Genomic DNA, 24,773 nt, shown 5'->3' on the forward strand with positions numbered 1-24,773 from the left:
ATAGATAAATAAACAAAATAAATAGCGGAAAAAGTATAGGCCTATACAGGGTGTTTTTTTTTTAAACTGACGGTACTCAGAAACATCTGTAGAGCAATCTAACAGCCGGACTGTCGCCAAATTTGGGAGAGTGACTAAGGATGACATGGAAAAGAGATTCCGCGAAGAAAAAAGTAATACCTAAATTCGCCGGTAGAGGAGGATTTGGCGCTGTTGTAGCGAAAAAGTTACCAGCACTTCACTGAAGAAAGGGTCATCAGTCGCTTTTTTCCACTTGCATGGCCGCCTCGCTCCCCGGATCTAACCCCATGTTACTTTTTCCTGTGGGGTTACTTAAAGTCCAAGATCTATCTTAGTAGTGTCCCAAACTTGATGACTTTGAAGGACGTTTCTCGAACCGCGATGAACATTCCTGCGGATACGTTTCGTTCGGCCATAGAGAACACGGTGTTCAGGATGCAATACCTTTTCCAGCAGGACGGTGATCACATTGAAGAAGAGAGAAGGTTATTTGCTGAGTAATTAAACTTTCGTTATTACACTGAAACCTCTGTCTGATTATTCATTCGTGTGTTTGTTAATTGCAGCTGAATTTTATCCAGATTCTTAGCTGTTTCGCTACAACAGCGCCAAATCCACCCCTACCGGCAAATTTGGGTACTACTTTTTTCTTCGCGGAATCTCTTTCCCATGTCGTCCTTAGTCACTCTCCCAAATTTGGCGACAGTCCGGCTGTTAGATTGCTCTACAGATGTCTCTGAGTACCGTCAGTTTAAAAAAAAACACCCTGTACAGTAATACCTCGACTTACCCGTTCGCGATTTTCAAATCTCGACGATTCGTCTTTTGTTTGAGCGCCACGCAACCCTTGATTACTCACTCCCCCAAACTATTGTTCAGCTTACAGGTTCGGACGTGTCGCGCGGAATCGACGCATAGCTACAATTTATTTTGACTTATTTATTTCTGTGTTATATCTACGGAGACTTGAGACTCTACTGTGTCATCCAAACGAAGTAGAACTGATTCTTCTGCATCAAACAAGAAAAGAAAAACTCCATCTTTAATAATGTTAACTTTACATTCCAAAGACTTCGATACAAAAATGAAAATTTGTAAATTGGCAAAACTTGATCCTTTAGACCCAGTTCAATCAGATGATCGAATAACGGTTGGAAACTTGACAGAAGGCCTCAGTTTAATTAAAAAGAGGTTACAAATTTTAGAAAATATAGACTCCAACGAAGAGCGCATTTCTTCTACAAAACAAAAAAAAAAAAAAAAATTATTAGCATGCTACGAGGAAATTTTGCGGGAGAAAAAATCTTTGAGCCGTCAGACAAATTTGTTAGATTTTAGGAAGCCTTCTATAACAAAATAACTTTGATTTACGATTTTAATAATATAATTTGTTATACATATGTATTATCTGAGATTTTATTAAACATTTTTTTCTAAATTGTTGTTTTCTTTAGTCTCCGGCCCCAATTAAAAATAATTAGTATGTATTTATATGCGAAGTTATACCCCGACTTACGCGAATTCAACTTACGCGGTTATCGCTCGGTCCCACCTATCGCGTAAGTTCGGGGTATTACTGTATATAAGATATAACAACGAAACCAGCATTGTCCGTTAATAACATTAATTAATTTTAAAGAATCTCCACATGGTAGACAATGAGTCCGCATCTCTATGGTTCATACAACCAGTTGTCATGTGCGCCTTGCAGATTTCCAATCTCTCAACATGTTTGACCGTTTGCCTATTCGTCGTCGTTTTTATAATTGCTGCTTGATCCCATTGGACGTTAACATCCTTGTGTCTTGCGTATGATGCCAGCGCAGTGTTGTCAAGGTTCTTACTGATTGTATATTTGTGCTCTTGAGCCTTTGTTTTAAACTGCGCATCGTTGCACCCACATAAACAAGCTTGGAATTGAAACGTTGATTGTGTAAAGGCACCGAATATATACCCGTTGTTGAATTCCGATCCTCTTTCTTTTTATCGTTTCTTAAAAGTTTGAAAACAGTGGGATTACGTCGGTATACAATACGAAAATTATCAGACCTGGCAGTACATCTATGTATCTTGTTTAAAAAAAATGGGATGTAATTAAGCACTATTCTTTTTATATTTATTCGAAACACATTTTATGTTCTATAGTTAATGTTGTATTTTTTTGTAACTGAGGAAGATCGTTAAAAGCGATTGAATACGTTATTATTTTATTAAATTTTGCTGGATTGATTAAGGTATAGTTGATTTATAAGTAATTTAATTATTAGTGTTAGTAAAGTAGTGAGTAAATAATTAGTAAGTAATTAGTAGCAGTCTAGTAGTTAGCAAAGCGGCAACGCGACAACATAGACTTTTGCGCAATTATTTAGAAAGCTAATTGAGTATTTGCGGATCCGCAGCGCTGGATCCGCACTTGGTGCTGGATCCAGCAGGCCGAAAAATGCGCTGGATCCAGCTGGATTGCTGGATGAGGGATCCAGCAATTGCAATCCCTAGTCAGGACAGCTTTGAAAGGTTAAAGGAGGCCATAACTTGCCCACCTATTTTAGTCCATCCCGATTTTAGCAAACCCTTCTATTTGCATACTGACGCCTCCGATAAAGCTGCGGCCGGCGTTCTCGAGCAAAGGCATGACGGGGAACTGGCTCCTGTAGGTTACTATAGTAAAATATTTCAAGGGGCGGAAATGAACTATTCGACTATAGAGAAGGAGTGCCTCGCTATCGTCCTATCCCTGAGGCATTTTAAATATCTCATCTTGGGTCAAAGAACAATAATTGTGTCTGATCACAAGCCTCTGATTTTTTTAAGTAACATTCAAAATGGCAACCGCCGCTTGATACACTGGGTCATGGAATTAATGGACTATAACATCGAAGTCCAACACATCAAGGGTGCTGATAACACGGTGGCTGACCTTTTGTCAAGAAAAGTAGAGGGGATAAACCATATCGATATAGGAAACTCCCAGGGTAGCATTCCAAGGAGGGAAGAGATCGCCCAGTCTCAAGATCGTGATAGCATATTTGGACCAATAAAGAGAGACATTTTAAGAAGTGGTAGCAATAGCTATTTAGATAATGGTCATGACTATCGGATCATAAACAATTGTCTTTATAAGAGGGAGTTTTTGAAGGAGCGGAATCAATATGTAGACAAATTGTGCGTGGGAGAAGATGTGGCCAAACAACTAATTAAATCGATTCATGAGAACCAGTTATATGGGCACTGGGGAGTGTATAAAACTGTGAAGGACGTAAATAGGAGTTATTGCATTAAAGGACTCAAGACCTTGGTTGAAGAGATTATTAAGTCTTGTGAGAAATGTCAAAGATACAACATCCACCGTGGCAAGGACCCTTTCCAACCCAATGAAACTGCAAAGGTCCCTTTTCAAAAGATAGCACTCGATATGATTGGTCCCATTCATACCACAAAACAAGGTAATAGGTTCATATTGGTAATCGTTGATGTTTGCTCATGGTTTATGGAAGCGCATCCGTTGAAGGATCAAACGGCGTGGTCCGTCAGTAACACCCTGTACGATGAAGTGATTTGTAGATATGGGGTACCGGAAGTCATTATATCTGATCGTGGAACTAATTTCTTGTCGTCATTATTTTCTGACTGTTGCCGGTGGTTAGGAATTAAACGTAACATTATGACGGCTTATAGACCTTGTTCGAACGGCATGTGTGAGCGTGCAAACAAATTGCTCATAGATATGATTGCTAAGTCGTCAAATGAGGAGGGTGTTGAGTGGGATGAATTGGTCCCCTTGGCTTGTTTTGCATATAATAATACGTATCATTCATCTATCAAGGAGACTCCGGCATTTCTCGTATTCGGCATGGACCCTCGTACCCCAGCTTTGGATAGCATTCCAACTCAAGTACCGATTGAGGAACGTGGAGCGTTCCTAGTGACAAAACTGCGTTCATTAAGGGAATTGGCAAGTAGTCGGACAGAAGAATGTAATCAGAGAAGTAGGGAGTTACGTAATAAAGGTAGGAAACTGTTGGAATTTAAGGAAGGTCAACGGGTCTGGGTTAGAAAGAAAGGAGTGAAGAGGAGAAAATTTTCGCCCAATTATGTAGGACCCTTTCGCATTACTAAAATTATCAATCCAACGACCTACTGTGTAGAGGGATGTAACATGAAAGATATGGACACAGTTCATATCGACCGTCTAAAACCATACTATGGTTGTAAAGAACCACGAATGAGGAAAAGAACGCACTTAAGAGAGAGTACTGATGAGGTGGAAGAGGAAGAGTTACCGGACTTCCAGCTAGTTAGAGGTGATTTAATTAATAAAGATGCCAAGAGTGACCGCAACAATAAGGGTGATAATTCTGAATCGAATGCGAGTGTAAACAAACAATATAACCTGAGAGGAAAGAAAATTGACTTCCGCAAAATGCAGTTTGGGAAGTAGTCTTGCGGGGGGAGATGTGTAGTGCTCCGCCACTATTGTAATTGTAAAGAACTTAATAGTTGTAATTTATACATACAATATTATAAAGAAAAACGGAATGAATATATCGGGTTTTCTGTTAATTGTGACGCGTTCGTTTTTATTTTAAGCTCCGTATCACCTTTTGGGGTCACAACAGTGGTAAATGCGGATTGGTGGAAAGAAGGTCACGTGCCCAGTAAAGGCTCCCGGATGAGAGGGAGATATAAAAACGTATGTCACACGTGCAGAAGTATCTTTTTTTTTTTTTTGGATTTTATTCATACGTGGACTCTGGAGACGGGATTGATCCTACACTAAAAGGAGAGGATTGTGGGTAATGTCCGAGTCTGGAAGAAAGATAAGTGAAGTTTGTGCGTGAAGACAATCAAATCCCATCGACTTGAATTTTGCGAAAGCTGGTAATAAATTAAATTAAATTTATATGTAAGTACTAGGAGTACTCCTCAGGACGATTAGTTCTTTAATTTGGCACCGTATATCGTACTCCTGGAGTGAGTCCTGCCACGTGCCTGCGAACAAGGGGCATCGAATCTGTGACGTAATCGTATCAATTGGATGCAACGACCAAATATGCCACCATGTAAATAATTGTATATATATCTATATATGTATTTTAAATTAAGTGAAGTTCTTTCTTTCTTTCATGTTAGTCTAAGCATTACCTTAGTGTATAAGTTCAAGGCATTGTATAGTTTTTAAGTATATTAGTTAAGTCCATTAGCTGTTTAATAATATAACAAAGAATTACTTAACAAAGTACTTCCTGCTAACAACACGTGTCTTTTATTTTAATTGTAAAGTCCTCAGTCGAGTACCTCGCAACCAGACTGGCTATATTTCGGTATAGCCTTAGTCAGTACACCTTCCTTGCTCTCAAGCCCAATCCTCTTACCTTGTAAAACAGTTTTGGTGCAGTGGCTCTGCACCTTGAGTCCTCTACCAAAGAGAGGCTAGGTAATGCATGGTCATTTGAAATGAAGCTGCAAGTCTCAACATGTCCAATCGGCTGATTGTCCGCTCGGGACATCGCTTGAAATGGTCAGTGAGACCCTCTCTTCTAGAAAGAGGGCCCAGCCCAGTGAAACACTTGGGCTTATTGGTCGAAAAGACCTATTACAATTCTCGTCAATTTCTTTAGTTTCAATAGGTTCCTTTTACTCACTGCTAGTGTTTGAAGTATTTGCTTGGGAAGCTGGGTCCAGTCGACAGTCCTCAGTAAGAGGACAATCAAGTACATAATTACTCTGCTCCTGTGGGTGTTTTTTGCAGACATGAAGCACTATCTCCTTGTCCAAACATGGACTTGAAGTGGAGAAACCTCCCGTGTCCAGTCGTCATTTGGGTCAATAACCAATCACAACTTACTGGAGTTTCGACAACTTCAGGCACGAAGACATAAAGTAACCTATCTACTGTACTTTGAGTCCTGATCTCCTGCCAGTTTGTCATTGATTGTTGCAGTAGAGTACCTTTTATGTTAGAGGCTGAGGGATCGACTGTCTGGGTTACAAATGGGCTCTAGCTGCTGCTTTGGCTAGGTAGTTGGCACACTCGTTGCCCTGGATTCTGATGTGACCTTGGACCCAGCTCAGGTCAACTTTCTGTTTGTGCCTAGCCCTCAGTACCCTACCTCTGATCTCAATGGTACCCGTTGCTCAAGGCCTGAAGTGGCTGTTGGAGTAAACCGTGACCAGTTCAGGACCCAGATGTCGTAAGGTCCACTGGGATGCCTCTTCCAGGACCACCAGTTCCACCTCCATGGACACAGTTCTGTAAGCACAGGTTACCTGTAGGGGATGGTAAGGCAGCAGGATTGGATGGAGTAAATGTTGAAATGTTTAAGTACGGTAGAAGAAAGGTTGAAGATTGTGTGACTTGTTGGCATGATGTATGCATCTTGCACACGCTCATCAGGCTGAACGATGTAATTGGGCCATTTTATAAAGGTAAGTGTGACAAGGCTGTGTGTGCCAACTATAATGCTACAAGCCTGCTCAGCATTCCAGATAAGGTGTATGGGAAACTGTTGGTACAGTGCCTGCAGCAAGTGACTGATGGTAAAGTGTGAGATGTGCAAGGTGTTTCAGGAGTGGTAGAGAATGTGTGAATCAATTGTTTGCTTTGTGGTTGATCATTGCTTTTCATTGAGAAGCAAAGAAAGTTTCTTTCCAAAGTTTTTAGTACATTTTTTGATCTGAAAAAAGCACATGATTCTGTCAAGCATGAAAAGCTATGGAAGGTGTTGAGTGAGTATGAAGAATCTGAAAAGTTGCTATGTGTGTGTGTGGCCTACCTCCTCTGAATTCTTTGCAATTCAGAAGGGGGTGCAACAAGGGGGTGTGATGAGTTTGTGGCTATTTAATATCTTTTTTGATGCAGGTGTACATGAAGCTTTGGCTGATGACCATGGTGTGAAAGTTGAGAATGTGCCTGCGTTGTATGCAGATGATGCAGTGTTGCTAAGTGCAAATGAGGAAAAAATGCAGAGTATGCTTAGATAATTTAACAAGGTGTTGCAAGAGAAAGGGCTATGAATAAATGCTGATAAGACTAAGTACATGGTGTTTGAACAAGGTTGACAGGACAGCTTGCCACTTGATGCTGGATGGTGTGGACAACTTCATAACTTGGGGAGCATGGTGCAGAGTGCACCATGATCCCCCAAATTATGAAGTTGTGATGGCAATGTAGTGATAGTCATGGTGGGTTGAAAGGGGAGATTGACTTTCAAACCACCTGCTTTTCTCCTGTCTTTGGTGTGTTTAACTGCCTGTATGTCTAAGAGAGTAGGATTATCTGTGTGCGAGCAAGTTACCTTCCTTGTTGTATGGGTGTGAAATGTGGATGTGGTGTGGTGAATGCTGCCTGTAGTTTTTGGCAAGACGCTCTTGGATAGGATAAGGAATGAAAGGATTTATGAGTTGTGTGGAATGCAAAAACAAGTAAGCAGGCCCAAGGTGGTTTAGACATGGGGAGCGCATGAGCAATGAACAACTGTTGAAGTGAATCTATGTTGGTGAGGTGTGTGGCAAGCGACCTAGGGGCCGCCTGCCAAAGAGATGGATAGATAGTGTGCATGATGCTTTGGTTGCAACATAGTGAGTATGTGTGGTAGAAGCAGTGGTGATATTCAGTGGGTTCGCACAGGTTTGGCCGAACCCGTTGTTAAAATTTTCAGTTTTCCAAACCTTGTTAAACACATGGAACATTTCTCAGTGGTTTTGTTTTTTTTTTTTTTTTAAATATATTAAAATATACGTATTATACTCTGTAATACTACTAAACTAGAGCCTTATACCCCGTTCGCACTGAGCATTTCAATCTAGATTGTGAGCAAGGTCAGGGACTATGTCTTGGTGCAATCTCTCTCAACCAAAATGAGGTTTAATTGCGATCGACGAAATAAAAAGGATATTACGAGAGATGATGACATCTGTCTATTATCAGCAGTGCCACTCGGGGTGAAAAATTTCTCTGCCTAAAAAAAACGTCGACAGCACTAATATACTATTGTTACTTGGTCTTCGCCCAGGGCCCCTTACATTCCAAATACGCCACTGATTATTAGATATATCCCAAGAAAAGGTATTGTATTTATTTCTAGCCAAAACTTCCATTTTGTTTGTCAGTGATTGTTAGGGAAAAATTTTCTGCTAGCGAACCCTTTGTTAAATATTTCGAATATCACCACTGGATAGAAGTGAGCATAAATGTGTACGAAAGGCTTCAATGAGTTTGGAAGAAGCGAGAGAAGTATGTTTGGATCAAGCAGTTTGGAGGCAGCTCATTCACTGCCAACCCAAAAGGGAAAAGGCATGAATATATATGTAGTTATAGCATTTTTTTTTTTTTATCTGTGGCATATGGAGTATATTATTCTTTTTATTAATAGTATTGTACAGTCAATTGTTTGGAGTTTAGATTTAAAATGATCAAATAATGAAAAAGAGTTATTCTGATGTAAAGTTATTACCACTGTGAAAGCTGTATTAATTGTTTTAAAAGCTTATGGCCAGTATGTTATGATTTGATGATTGATATTTTTTTTACTGTCTTGATCATCCAGTTGGGAATGTCAGGAATTATTTTGGGTTGTCTGATCTAGATATGTTGGGCATGGGTAAAAGGTTCACTTATACCCAAAGAGCAGAGTTAAAGACTGAAAGGGAAAAATGGGAGAGAAGGTGATTGTGGATTGGTAATGATATGGTAGTAGTATTGCTTCCAAGCTGTATTAAATCTTAGTGAAATTTAACATATAACTTCTCTTAGTATAGCCTCATTTAAAATTAATCATTGCAATACAAACATAGATTACTGGAAGTAGTAAATAGACTACTTAAAAGGGTTATGCACTTTTCTAGCAGTGGAGGATGTGTGTGATGAAAATTTTTGATTATGTTCACTAGTCAATAAGAAAAATATATAGTGTCTTGCTTATAGGTCTTTTATTACTAAACAAGAATGCTGACAAGGACAACTGAGATAGATAAGAGCATGCAATGATAAGTTTGATAACCGAAAACAGCAAAAAAAAAAAAAAAAATAGATTTCACTTAAGTTTGAATAACTAGTTTTAACTGATATTTAACTTGGTTATCTTAGCTTTAAGTTATTCTGCTTCTTATAGGGCTTGCTAGCTTAGGTTCTGTATTAAATTAAGGCTTAAAACTAAAGCAAAGGCTTAAATCTTTAGCTTATATGTAGGTGTATGCTACAACGTCAGGTTTTCTTTTCGACCCACAGCCTTGCAACCTAAAAATTGCATGCCAACATTTAATGTAGAGAGTAGTAACCTCATGTATGCTGCTCAGATGAATCCTTTCCTTAAACAAAAATCACATCTGAGAAATAAAGAACATTGAAGAGCTCATAATGGAACCTGAAACAGATCTGACGACAGAAGAATGCCAAGAAACTTGGCGAAATATGTTTTCTTCTGAAAAAGAGGATTAATGCCAATATCTGCTATTAAAGATCTTTTAAAGAAGTAGGAGGATATCAGAACATCGGTCTTAGAATGGCATCCAAACCAGGTTGAGGTTAATAGGCTTGGGAATCTCTACAATTACAATGCTATTAATTCTCTTCTTTGGGATTTTTTAGAAGTAGAAAAGCAATCGACATTAGACAAATAAATGTAGTAAGAAAGTATATAGTCATATGGAATAATAAAAATACATATATATACACAGTCTTGCATTTTTATTAATTTGTTCTGGAGACCCCAAAAAATAAAAATATAATAAATTTCCATAAAAACCTATGTTCGTTAATTCGTTAACCAATTATCGATTTACCAAAGACTTGAACAAAGAAAACTAATACAGTGGGTGATCGGTTAACGAACATAATCTGTTCAAACAGCTTACGATAATGACAGATTTCACATATTTTTAACAGTTATTTCTGTTCAACCCAACTTATTGCATAGCATCTAAGAATAGTCATAATATGGACGATTGAGATACACAAAAGTGGTATGCATACGGCGGATCTAGTGGCCACGTTTAAGATGCCCGAGTTAATAAACTGAAAATTGCATTTATTATACCATAGGAACTTAACCAAATGGGCTATAACTCCACTAATTTAAATAGTTAAATTAATAATTCTAAATTATCATTAAAGAGATGGCACCTAATATCTACCTCAGTATTATTAAATTAGCAAGATAATTTGCTACTAGAGTTATAGTCCGATTATATAGAAATATAACCAATTGATTGTCTTAAATACATATTGGGCTTTGTGATGTTTGATATACTTATTATACTATATTTACATATTTATTGTTTCTGTATTTTAATTATACAGAAACAATAAATATGTAAATCTTGTTTGTTTTACCTCAAATTATATGTCAAATAATAAAACAGCAAATACATTTAATTTATAAGTTTATTGAAATGGGCATGGTTTAGGATCTGGGAATGGATTAATCTGCTTTCCATTACTTCTAATGGAAAAAATTGTTTGATGTCTGAAACAGTCTCCTGGAATGAATTAAATTCAAAGTACGAGGTACCACTTCATATGAAACTTTAAATTAATTATTGCATTTGTATAGACGATAATTAACTGACAAAACTTTTGAAAAAAATGTGTACCAAAATTTCCTCTTAAAACCATTTTTTTTAATCAAAAATGAAGGTAAAAGCAATATTGCAGGAAGTGCACCTGCAAATCATGCCTAAATAGTCGCATCTTGTGAAATAAAAATGTTAAATTTAGAAAGTCATTTTTCTTACCAGATTATAAATAACTTATAATTTTTTTTTTCACTTTTACTGAAAATTATAAGAATTACAATTTGGATATTCATCAAAATCCAAAAAAGAATTTAGTTCCCCATTACTTAATCTATAACTAATAATAGTTGACATTGAGATTTGATATGTTTGAAACATTGCTCTCACATTTTGGACAAGCTCCAACATAGTTTATGAAGACATTAAAAAGTTAAGCAATTCCAACACAACTCTAATTTGAGTGAAATCCATTAGGAACAAGAACAAAGTTTCTGGTTGGTATTGCTTGACAAGATTCAATTACAGTTTTTAATAAGAAATGTTTGTTACTATGTTTACCTGTTTGATAGCTGATATACTTTTTCTGATCTTCGCTGAATCTGTGACTTAAGATGTATGAGTTCCCACAAAAAGTGAGAATCTCCATCTTTCATAGTTGCAGCACGTACTTGAACTTCAGTAACTGGTATAAGTACCTGATAACGAATAATTTCGACTTCTGAAGAACCAGTTTTACTTGAACTACCCTAAAATTAAAATATGAAAATGTTTTATTTATTGTTTTTTCCAATATAATAAATTATGACTATATACTTAATTTAATATTTGAGTTAATTTATGAATTTGAAATTTAAGTTTGCGGGACCTGATTTTTGGATAATTCTAGTTTGAAATCTTTTAGGTTTGTACATATTTATTATTTATGTTTGGCCTTTGTAGAAATTCATGTGTGTTATTTATCAAAGAAATATTCTTTGAAAATAATTCAACAACCCATGGTGTGCATATTTAATAATTTTTTGAAAATAAACAAAACTATTTTTGTGACCTCCTACTATTTATTTTTAGGTGATATCAAATTTTCTCTGTTCTCACTCTTAATTAAAAAATATTAAAACTTTAAACTAAAAAATTGATGTATTAATACATTCCATGCTTAGTTGTTCAGCTATGTTTTTAAAATGTCAGATTTAGTGACATCTGCACAACTTTGTTCACACCCTCAGAGTTTACAGTGTTTCAAAGATTCTATTAAATGTACATATTCAGTAAATCAGTAGCTAATTTTCAAAGAAAGTATAGTTAAAAAATTCAGATCAATATTTAATTTTTTAAAAAGTACATTAATTTCAAGGGAGATAACAGTGGATCTGATTACTTCAAATAAGATCTGACTGTATATGTAAAATTGTAAAAAGGGGAATTATTTTAATGCTAAAATCATTGTTGTAAAGTTTACAAAGAATGTATACACTTTCAGAATGTGTTTATGTACATGCATGTATATACACACTGTATTATAACACATGTATTTTACTAAATATCATATTTCATCATGGTGAACTTTATTGTTAAGTTCACTTCTAATGTATATTTCAATGCTAAAATCATTGTCACAGTTCTTAATTAATTCAAGGGGTAGGTTAAAAACTTGCATTGAAATATGATTTAATCAAAAACAAGCGAACATTTATATTTGAAAAATAGAATAAAGCTACATCAACTGTATCAGGTTTTGTAGGATGTTTAAATATATTTATATTCTATTTTTTGAATGCAATTATTTTATTGGAGAACACACAACACAATACTAAATAGTCTTATGATAAATTCAGGAAATTATACATTGTGCTTAAATTATAATTCAGTTTTTTAATATATATTGTACTTATTTATTTTTCATATTAATGAAAATTATTCAAAATTTTTATCAAGCATGAATTCCTCAGATATTTTAGGTTAAAACAACAATTTATTGCAGAATAAAGACAATATAATAAAAATCATTTTCATTTAAAACTTTAATATTCAAGCTTGAATATTAAACTTTTATTCTGTATTTTGATAATATTTCAGTTTACCCTTAATATGAAATACAATTTCTTAAAGAATGGTGAATGATCAGAAATATTGATTCTAAAAAGAACTAAAAAGGGTTTTTTTTTTAACAGTTATAATAATTGAACAAAATTATAAAATTTGATGATCAATTGTGTGGCAAGAATTATATCATTATCTGTGTTTGCAAAATTCATCACACTGTTTTCTAGGGTACAGCTGTCATTGTAATTTCGACAGAGTTTCAACCGTTTTCTCATTTACACATTCATTTGTAAAAGACAAGAATCCTTTTCAACCATCTTCTGCAATTTGTTATATTAATGTATGAATGGAATTTCAGCAGGAGGATCTTATTTGTATTTCATATTTTTTGTCCTAAGAACATTCATACAACAAAGTCTGTTTATAAAACTTTAATTCTTATACAAGGGAATTCAAACAGTTTTAATTTCTGTAATAGGAAAGGGTCTCAAATATGTGCTATTTTTTGTTTTGAAGTATGTATTTTAAATATTGCATGTTGTAATGTGCAGTATTTATCCAGGTAGCAACAACAATTGGTAACAAATACATTTACATTTACTTGTTGCTAATCGTTTCTTTGTAACAAACTTTAACAATAAAATTGAATTTCATAAAATTACTATTAAAACTTACCATTAATTTTTTCTTTTGACGAATTCGTTCTTTACACAGAAAAACAACTGCAGTTTTAAATACAAAACACATTGCATGTAATTCTAAGCCTTTCTTTATTTTTCCTAAAAATTCTGTTATGTTGAGCCATTCAACTCCTCCATAATAAAGCAATTCACCAGGACTTAGATCAACATGCTGAAAGATATTATATAATCAATACCTTGTAATGAAATTTATTACTTAAATTCTTAGTATACAGAGAAATCTACACTAAATTTTCATTCTTTAGTTTATCTTATAGGAAAATCTCTATATTTTAAGTAACCAAAATTTCTAGAGTCAAACTTCTGAAATCACCTTAATATCACATATAAACACAAACAGCCTCCTATATTATCCTACTTTATTTTTGGGGAGGATACCATTTGTTTTATGACATTTCCTTTTGTATGTGCAATAAAAAATTGTTATCCTTTTTTTTATTATTTGTATTTTAATCAAAATACATGATAAAAAATATACATAAAAACAAATGATTTTATTGACTAACACAACAGTAGCTCTTCAGGAAAGAATAGTATTTATGATTCAAATTTATCAGGGCAACCAGTTAATAGTTAATCTTAATAGAACAAAAATAATGGAAGAGGTGGCAGGCTTAAAAAATTGAATAAATTTTATTTAGAGAATCACAAGTTGGATATCGTCTCATACTTTAAATACTGTATTTAGGTATTCATTTTTTCCAAACGCAAAGAAAGTCACACTAGATGCTAAAGCAAAACTTTTGAATCTCATCACTTAATAACTACTACAGGATATTCAACATGCTAATTAGATAAGTATTTTATATGAAATGCATATAAAGCATTTCCTATATGGAGAAGATTATTTTTTTCCACTTGTTCGAAGAAAAATAATTGTTGGTAGACAAAGTTTCTTGTTTAAATCATTCTGTTCCAGAGCCTGTGATAAGAATGGTATCACATTAACAGCCGAAGGTGGCCTATCCATCACTGTGTTTGCTATGATTCTGGAATAAAATTATTTCTCTACCGAGTAACAATTACAGACAATTGATTTATAACAAATTATTGCCACTCAGTAACATGATTTCCCAGGAGATGTGGCCCACTACTATTAACAAACTGTTAAACAACCTTGGATTGGAATTTCCTAATAAAAAGAGGACAAACAGCTGACATTCTTTGTTTGCAGGTTGAAAGAAACAGAGAAATACATCTTGAAGCCAATAGTTACAAGTAAAAGAATATAATTTCAAAATATTGGAGAAAATCCCTTGGTGTTCATTTTTATAATATATATTAGATAATGGATAAAATCGTTAAATTAAAACTATTCGGCTTTTGTCTAAATAGATATACAATTATTCTAAAAGGGAAAAGAAATAATATACTGAATAACATTGAATGCTCTTTTTGTCAAACGCTTGTAACAAATACGATGAATCGTCTGTTTGTCATGCAAACCGTTTTCTGAAATAGGATCATCTATTTATGGGCTTGATTTCAATTATATTAATTTATTGGATGTATGACAGTGCTGCACAAATTTTAGAGCTTTTTTGTTTAAACATTAAAATTTTTGTAAGTTTCCATTAACCCCCTTGTAAAAGCTATTGCTATATCAATTAACAAAGATTGTTATTATTTTTATAAATGCTAAAATAAAATATAAAAACTCAGAATCTTCTAAATAATTCTCTGACAGTTGAGTGATTGACTTTTGAACCTGTCAATGAATGTCATTGACATTAAAATTTGTTTCTGTTTCTATATAATACCTTTTATATAAAGGGAGAGGGGCTTTTAAGATAGAACTTCAGGTAGAAGTGTGTAAAAATAACAATTAAAATAGAGATTGTACTCTTCCATTCTCTTCTGTATCAATATACAAGCCTTAGGCTGCGACTCCACTAGCACAAAAATGGCCATAAAATCCCTTGCCGTAAAAGCTTTTAATCACGTAATCTATTTGCGTTTGCGCTCGGATTGCAGTGGAGGTCCGGCTAGCAAACTTTTTACGGTGACGGTGCTGTCGAAGTTACGCCTGTACAGTTGTATACGTGATAGAATATAATCATTGTCTTTATATCGATATATGAGTTTTTTCTGTACTATAATTACAAATATAGTAAAAATAATACCTTTACTTTCATATATTAACTTTTATTATTGTATTATTAAGATAATACACAGTACTTATAAGCTTAGCTTTTTTATTATATACTCCTCAAAATTGAAGGATTTTCCTTCGGCCATCCATTCCACATAACGTGTTTTAGGCATCCATTATTATAATCGGGATACCTCTTGTCGTAGATACACGAATACTTTTGGATGTTTTCAATAAATCTTTCCAGATGTATTCTAGAGTAGCCACGAGAGAATATACACAAAAGCTTGTTTTCCGCCATTTTTGCACTGCGTCACAACGACCTAGATTTCACAGACTTCTGATTGGTGGATGGTACCGTTTTATGGCCGTATTTGCGTCGAAAGTTAAACACTGCTCAACTCGCTTTTACGCTAGTTTTACGACCTGCTCGGGCGTAAAGTATCTTGGTCACGTGATTAAAAGCTTTTACGGTCATTTTTGCGCTAGTGGAGTCACGGCCTTACCTTTTGTTTGTTGTTCAGAAAGAGCATTGTGATTACAGATGAATGCCTGCAGTGCTTAAAGGATTTTGTATGTTTTCTAAACATGTTCTTGGTGACTTTATACAGAGGACAAGCTACTAGATGAGTTTGTAATTGAGTGTTAAAATTGACAGATAATACACATCTATTTTTAAATTGACTTTTAAACATTGATAACCCATGAGTTATCCATATGAAATTATGCTAAAGCCTTTCTTTTGTATATTTCTGACAATAATAATAGATTTTACATAAATATTATTATATATTATTATCTAGAAATTTTTAAAAGTATATCCAATGCCAGATATTGAAATATTGAAAAAGAAACATAGTATTTGATTTCTGTACTTTTAGATTTTTCTAACTTAAATTTAATTAAGATAAATCATAAAAAACTTTATTATTATGTTTTTCTAACTTAATTTATGTAATTACATTTTAAAAAATGATTTTTTTCTCATTTATATAAAGACAGTTATATTAACAGAAGAGGATTATAATGAAATAAGTTTGAAGAATTTTAAATTAAATTTGGTTTGACAGCATAAAAGCATTATACATACTTGTTTGGATGACTTAAGATGTTGACGATGAAGATGATCAAAAATAGCACCATATTCTTCATGAATGCGTTGCATTTCATTAATATGTTCAGCAACTCTTTCCATTCCCTTTAACGCTTCTAATTAAAACATTTAATTAAAGTAAAATAAATATTATAATAGAACATAGAATAATCATCACTAATCACAAATTTAAATAAATATTGTTTAAAAAGCTAATGTATAAAATATTTGATAGAAAGTCAGATTTGTTAAATTTTAAATGTGTTTGTAGAAAATAGGTCTAATGAACTTTTAATAAGTTTTATCAAATATTCAACAAATATTATAATTTTTAAGTAATAAAACCAAAAATTAATGATAGTAATTTTTTCTTCTTTAATAAAATTACTCAGTTACTTCTTATTATTAATTTAAAATTAAAAATTTGAATAATAAAAGTTCAAATTATTCTAGAATATAGGAAACAAATTTTTCATTTGTCATGTATACATTTTTAATTACCAATTCAAGGAAATTTAGTTCTAGTATTTATTAATATAAATGAAATGATGAGTGGTGATTTAAATACTCATTGATTTTAGTTAATCATTATTATTTCTCATGTAAAATAAGAACAGAATGAAATTTCTTGTTTGTTTCTTTTGCCTTAATAAAGATTAAATCAGATATTAGAATGTGTATCAAGCTACAAGAAAAAATATCCATGACCCTAAAAAAAGGAGGGGACACTGAGAAGAAGGAAATCAAACTGTTTAATAATAGATAAATAGCAACTTAAGATTAGAAAAGTAAAACTTAAACAGAAAAATCACGAGAGTAGGTTTTTACAGTAAATATTACATAAAACACTTTGCTTTCTGAACATGTTTTATTTTACAAGCATCTATTTTTGAATTATTTATTGTGACATTGTCACAATGCCAGGCTGCAATTTTTAATCATATTTTTAATTTATTTAATGTAAAATATATGCTCTCCACCTCAAATTACTAGTGGCTTCCACCTGTACATCATACTTTTCCTTTAACAATAGAGTCGCGCCAGTCATCTATCTAACTTCTTTCGGGGGAAAATTTCAATAACTCTACCATTTTCTATCTATCTAATGAAGCATATCTTAGATTTTTCTTTATTTCCTCTTGCGTAGAAAATAAAATCTGCTCTTCTTGATGGAAAATCTTTAAAAAGATAATAAATGGCATAAAGATACTGATTTATATTCCAATCAATACTGGAATGTGCACTTTTATGTACTCCATGAACATGTAAGCGGCATGTTCCTGAATCAATCAATTGATTAACATTACAATCTATATTTTCTGAATTTAAATGGGCTCTAAGATTTCTCAAAAATGTTAAATTTACATTAGGTCCATCCATTCAATTTGTGAGTTCCTTTTTAAAGATCCCTTTAACTCAGCATCTGAAATAAAGCCTTTTAACAAAGCATTGGCTGTAGAATGTTGTAAGAAAACTGATGTAAGGTAATGAACCTTAATCAGTAGAAACCTCTTGATATATATAACTATTGATAAGGCTGGATAACCTCTACAATTTCAATGAAGGTCAGATGATTATAATAGAATATATTAAATAAAATTCACTTAAATTATTACAAATTATTACAAATTAACCAGTCTATTCCTTAGCTTTATTTAACAGTAAGGTATTAAAGTTATTCTATAAAGCCAAGTTTAGTCATATTATAAAATATGTTAAACAAAATTTAATACTAATTGTAAAGGTCGCTTTTAGCGTCCTAAGTCGAAAAGCCACGCGACAGAGATAATTAGTCCCACCTGGGGTTTGGAGCTATAAATGGCCGGGAACAACAAAGGGAGTAACGTCTCCGTTTATGGTACATGTCAATGTGTTTGCCACGTGCTGGTCGACTTGTAAAACGTAAACAAGGGACGGACGCGTTTGTAAGCTACGTCGTCAGGCGTAGGGCAGACGTCTTTGGAAGCTCCCAGGGGAAGAGAAGAACCTGATTGGCCGCAAGTTGTCGCTGTAGAATCCCTTAAATTGGAAGGGTGGTGGAGAAACGAGGAGAAAGGCAAGAGACTGATAATACGGTGATCTCAGGCACTTGGACAGCCCGCTGAGCATAGAGAGAGTGTTCTCCTCTGAACGATCTCAGGGACGGGTAAGTGCGGAGACTGGACAGGCCGTATAGTTGAGCCATCTCCGAAAAGCGACTTGAGTTCCCCGGAGTATAACAGTCCCCAGTAGACAAGCCAATGTGAGATACCTCATCCTTGTTGCATAGTGTATGTAATATTGTCGAACATTGTACATCTTGTAAATATTTGTTGTGTAAATAAACTGTAGATATTTACTTGTTGAGTGTGGAGGTGTAGCTTTCCTCGAACCATCTTACGGACATTCTCGAGTCACAAAACCCAACTCAAGATGATTCATCGTAAAGATCGTGACGGATTACGTAAGGATCTTCACTCTAATCATTATAAATATATAAGGTAACAGATATATATGAGGGGAGTCCGATATTAAAGGTATAGACCAAAATTACATTTAACATTTATAATTAAAAAAAATATTTAATACATTCCACAAAAACTACATACTTTTGTTTATTTCTTGACATAATCGCCTTAAACGTTTAGACATTTATCCCAACATGACATTAGTTTGAACATCCCTTCACAGTACTGTTGCTTGTCAAGTTACTTGAAGTAGTCCAGAACAGTGTCTTCCAATTCCTCCTGATCTGCAAAGCGTTTCCCTGTCAAAAATTTCTATAAAGGTAGTCCAAATAAATGAAAATCCGAGGGGCTAAATCTGGACTATACTCCACACATCAAATCAAATCAAACCAAACTGTGGTTGGTACGGCGGAATTGGGAGGTCCTGCAACATCCTCCATACAGTCCGAATTTAGCCCCCCGTCGGATTTTCACTTATTCAGACCTTTAAAGAAATTTTTGACGGGAAATGCTTTGCACATCAGGAGGAATTGGAAGACACTGTTCTGAACTACTTCAAGCAACAGTACCATGAAGAAATGTTCAAACTAGTGTCAAGCTGGGATAAATGTCTCAATGTTTACAGAGATTATGTCGCGAAATAAACAAAAGTATGCAGTTTTTGTGAAATGTATTAAATATTTTCTTTATTTATAAACGTTAGTGTAATTTTGGCCTCTACCTTTAATATCGGACTCCCCTCGTATATAACGTTATGTTCCTTATTTTTACCTAAACAATCCTTATTCTTATACACGATAATTTGTAAAATTACAATTTGTATTTAAGAATAAAATATGATAAAGATAAAACTGCTCAATTTTCAGATAACCAAAAAGATTTATTCAGAAAGGTTTTCAGTTTCTAATCAGGCCAGTTCCTACTCTAAAGCTGATGATGTCTATAATGGTTCCAAGTTTTGTATCCTTCCGCATATTATTTGTTTATAAAATATATAAATACACTCATTTTAAATCAAATTTTAAATAAATTATATAGTCATGACAGCAGTTTAAATAGGATTAATCATTTATTACTACTAGTTTTTTTTATAAGTTAATAATTATGATAATGATTTATTTAACAAAAACTGATTTTTTTTATTATTTGAAATCTTTCTGGTTTGAAATATTAATTAGAGAGACTAACTCTTTAAATGTAAAATTAATAAATGCATATTTTAATGTAATAATATCACTATGCATAAAATAATAATGATGCAAAATTTCTTGTATATAATGACAATTTTTAATACGAGTATTTGGATTGAATAATAATCAGTTTCCGACGTACATAATTAATAACAAAAATAATTAAAAATATGATATCAAAATTATTAAAATGATCTAAAATACTAAAACTTTACCAGCTAAATGTATATGTTCCTCTGAAGATGAATCGGTGAGATGTTTAAGTTGTTGTAAAAGTAATGGATATTTAAGAATACGCTGAATTGGTTTAATGAGGTAGGATTCTAAAGAAAAGGAATGTTGTCCTTTTGGATTACGTGATTGAAGAAATTCCATTAAAGCAGAATTTCCTTCACCTTTAATAAAATGAATAATATTAATATCAATTTTTTATGAACTAGTTTATACGAATACATTCAATTTTAAACACGACTTACTAGGATGAAAAACTTTCTGTGCTTTGGAATGACTTGCACAGAACGAACTATATAACTTGAAATGATCGGCATAATAAAGAAATGAATTTCCTAAGGCAAAAAGAACATTCTGGAAAAGAAATATATAAATTTAATGAAATCGGGTATTTTATATTAATTTAATTATACAACAGAAGAAGAATTTAAAAATAATATTTATCATCTTTTCTGGAAAATTTGATTGAAAAACAAACAATACAATCTCACAGCATATCTGAGTTTATGATTTTCAATCAACATTTAATTATATAATGTACAACAAATAAACAGTACAAAGAATATGTTTATTATTGCATTACCGGGAAATGCAACATAATACCGTAATGAAATTTTATCTTACAATTAACAATTTAGTATGCTGGAATAATGCTCAGTGGAATAAATGTTATTTATTCCAATGTTTATGATTTGTAATGACAAAAGTACAATGCGAGGCACAGTTTTATACGAATGGACAACATATCTAACAATATGATGCTCTTACCATTGAAAATTTCGGGATTACAGACAATACGGATATTTAGAAAAAAGAAAAAACAGATCAGAATGTAGGAATACTTGAACTCAAAACAACAATTAATAATGTAGCATACCATTCCTGGCAATACTTAGGCATGACTTAGTTACCAAATTTTTATCTCTAAAAAAATTAGATTTTCCTTACCAATCAGATATTCTATATATTACGTATCTTGATGCATAAATTTGCAACATGACAGAATTTTTGACAAATGTTTTTTTCTCTGAGAAATTTTTGAAATAAATTTAATTGTTATTGTTTCAAGAATTTCTCATTTCATACTGAAAATTGTAATAAAAAACTGTTTGTTGTCTGATCTGTAATTTTCAGAATTTCCTGAAAAGCCATCAGTAGATAAATATCTTACTGAACTTTTAATTTGGTTTCTACAGTATATGGTATAGCATAGATTTTTTTAATTAAAACAAAAATAAAATATTACTATTGTTTGTTCATTGTCTTCTGTTTTTGGTTAACAACATAAGTTTTACAATAAACATTATAAATGCTACAATTAGTATATCAGTATAATTTTAAAACTACTGATAAACTTCAAACAATTAGCTAATAAAAATTAATTACTGTATATTTCCGCAGATAAGACGATAGTCGAATCATAAAAAAGGCCCCCAAAATCTGGGGTCGTCTTATAGGACAGATATATAAATTTCAATCTAACTTTTTTTGTAAATTAAAATCATCACAAAAAAACGGACAAACCGTAATTATTTACTAGTAGAGAGTAGGGCACATCCACAAAATAGAATAACCCGTTCGACGTTTTCGTGAATAGTCGAGGTCGTTACCCGAATGTCCGAATCGGTGCGAACGTTTGTAACAATAGCAAGGAAAAAAATAAAATTTGTTCGTAAGAAAAATTACGAGTAGGACATAATTCCGTATATGCTATACAGTATTATTATCCAGATGACGATCGCCGATCTAAACTAAATTCGTAGGCCGTCGATAGTTTGGGGCTCCTCTTACGGGACAGATATATGCTAAAACTATAAAACTTTGACGAAAATTTATACCTCGTCTTATCCGCAGAAATATACGGTATTTGATTATATTACAATTTAAATGTTATGTTTTATATCATATCAAATCATATACATTCTTAGATTTTGAGCATTTATTTAGTTGGCCTTTCGTTCAGTCTTATTTTCAGCAATTTAAATGAAATTCACAAATTTTTAAAAATTTTATCTATTAAGTTCAGTTTTTTTTTATATAAAAGATCTTACTAATTAAATATTATTGAATTATTAGTTATTAGAAACATCACTTATTTAATAGTTAATTAAACATTAAAACGAACTTGCCTTAAATTGACTAGGATGATCAAATTTGTTAAATTCTGGTTCTGCTGAAATTGCTTCTTCTAAACTTTGGAGGAACACTCTTTGGAACTGTACTATTTCTTGAATATTTCCAAATAAGGCATTCACCTCAACATTTGATAGAAAAGTTTCTTTCTTCATTGGTTCCAAATAGTGTTCCAATAAATTATTCAGATGCTACAGTAAAAAATTAAAATATAAAATGTTATTAATATTACATTTAAAAATTAAAATATAAAATTAAATTATTCTAAATATTAAATATAACTAAAAAAACTATATACATATATATATATATCTAATTTTATATTATATATTCCCCAAGTAATAAGTCCTTAAATATTATATTTTTATTAAATAATAAAAATCTAGTATTTATTACTAAATAGATTAAAGATACAACTATATTTCATTACGTACAAAAATATTAACATAAGTTTAAAGTATTTCATAACATTCTTTCTATATTTTTCAAATTTTTTTTTGGGTTTTCATCCAGGCACTTACAATAATTTCTCGTATAAAAAATGTTTGTTCATTACTAATAATTGGAACAGCAAAAAAGTTATAATAATTCAATATACATTTCTTTAAAGAGAGTTGTTATGGAATGCAATACAACAACTCCTCCAAATTAAAAGTTAAATATTCAAAATGATATATTTATATACAAAAAAAAACTCATAAAAATTATTTCTTTCATCATCAAGTATCTTAAGACAAGAAAAAAATATTTTAAAATTTTAATTTATATTGTATATTTTTGATTTTTAAAAGTTCCAATTATTCTTATCTTTCCAGTAAATGAACAAATAATGAAATAAATAAAGGATAAGCATACTGTATAAATAATAAATAATGAAAATAAATACAAAGAAAATGTAACTGAAAAAAAATGAATCACGGATTTTTACATACAAATTATTAATATTCTTCAATAATCTGATATATCTTATAATTTAGATGCCATTCCGTTCACTATATTTAATGTGCGATCAACAAAATATAAATTTGGAATGCTTAGTTTTGAGTTATTTATGCTACAACCTAAACATTTTTAGGATTAAACATATAGGTGTGATATCAGAATTGGAGGAGGATTAAAAATGACTATTAAAGTTTATAGCTGGAAGAGAGGGTTGTGTTTTTAAAAAAACTTAGGGAGAGCAAAGGATAATTTTTTTCTATGTTAGAAGATGGTATATGTATATATCTATTGGATAAGATATTTTCCAACTAATATTTTTGAGGTACAATCTTTAATCATTTTTCTTTTAGATTTTTTTAAAATGTTTCCAAAGATGGTGGCAGGAACCCGAAAGTAATAGAATAAAAAAGACGTAAACTGTAGAAAAGCAGATTTAAATATACCATACTCATACAGTGAACAGACTCACTAAAAAATTTTATATCACATAAGACTTTCACAACATGTTTGTATTCAACTACAGAATAACTCAAGACTAAGAATCCAGAAAATCTAAGGATCCAGATATCTGAATCCTTTGTTTTCAGAAATTTTCAATAATTAAGACTGAATTAGAAGTTTTGGATTCATATTAATTACAAAAAGTAAAAAAAATTTAAAGATGTTCAACGTGTCTATAAAGTTTCAAATTTTGTCCTATTTTAATTTTTTACATCAGTTTAGATATATTATCAATAATTTTGAATGATTTTAAGCACTTACCAAAAGTTGAGTCTCGTTAATATAACTCTATAATTTACATTTTAATATAAGCCAAAAATACTTTAAAAATGATTATTAATTGAAAAATAATTCTGTTCTTCGTAATTTTTTAAATTTCAGAGTTCGATAAATTTAAAATAAACTGTATTCTCTTTATTCGTGCTTAATTCCTTTAAATTATTCTTATTTTTGATTAATTTTCTTTCAATTTATTCATCAAGAAAAATCAGAAATGATTTATTTTATTAAAAGTGTGTAAGTAAAATTAAAATGCAAACTAATATGACTTATAAAACTAATTTCAGGAAATTTAAAATGAATAAACTACTACATTCATATATTTATCATTTCATTTTACTTAAAACCATTCAATATATTGTTATACATATATGTGGTACGATCCAAAAGTTCGGGGACTGCAGTAATCTATGACAACAAAAGCACGTATTTGAAGTTACAGCGTATGAAATGGATTCTACCAAACCACCTCTATGCGCGTTCAGGTTAATTTCACCCGTGTCACGTGATTAAACCGCGAGCGCTGCTGTTTTTTTCCGGAGATAGTTACCTTTGTTCTGCGACGTAATAAAAGTGGAGTTTCGAGAA

General features: G+C 32.2%; 1 protein-coding gene across 2 annotated transcripts in view; it reads right to left on the reverse strand.

Annotated features, from left to right (window-relative positions):
- sif (still life) overlaps positions 1 to 24,773 on the reverse strand; it is a 254,089-nt gene that overhangs the window by 8,732 nt on the left and 220,584 nt on the right. For both annotated transcript variants that reach the window (XM_067269986.1, XM_067269987.1), the window contains 6 exons: positions 22,460 to 22,654; positions 20,576 to 20,684; positions 20,315 to 20,494; positions 16,460 to 16,578; positions 13,252 to 13,428; positions 11,092 to 11,279 (listed from right to left, as the gene is read on the reverse strand). In XM_067269986.1, coding sequence (XP_067126087.1) covers positions 11,092 to 11,279; positions 13,252 to 13,428; positions 16,460 to 16,578; positions 20,315 to 20,494; positions 20,576 to 20,684; positions 22,460 to 22,654 — 968 coding nt within the window. The remainder of the gene's footprint in view (positions 1 to 11,091; positions 11,280 to 13,251; positions 13,429 to 16,459; positions 16,579 to 20,314; positions 20,495 to 20,575; positions 20,685 to 22,459; positions 22,655 to 24,773) is intronic.

Source organism: Centruroides vittatus, unplaced genomic scaffold (assembly GCF_030686945.1).
Source record: "Centruroides vittatus isolate TY-2023 unplaced genomic scaffold, ASM3068694v2 contig_361, whole genome shotgun sequence".
NCBI lineage: Eukaryota > Metazoa > Arthropoda > Arachnida > Scorpiones > Buthidae > Centruroides > Centruroides vittatus.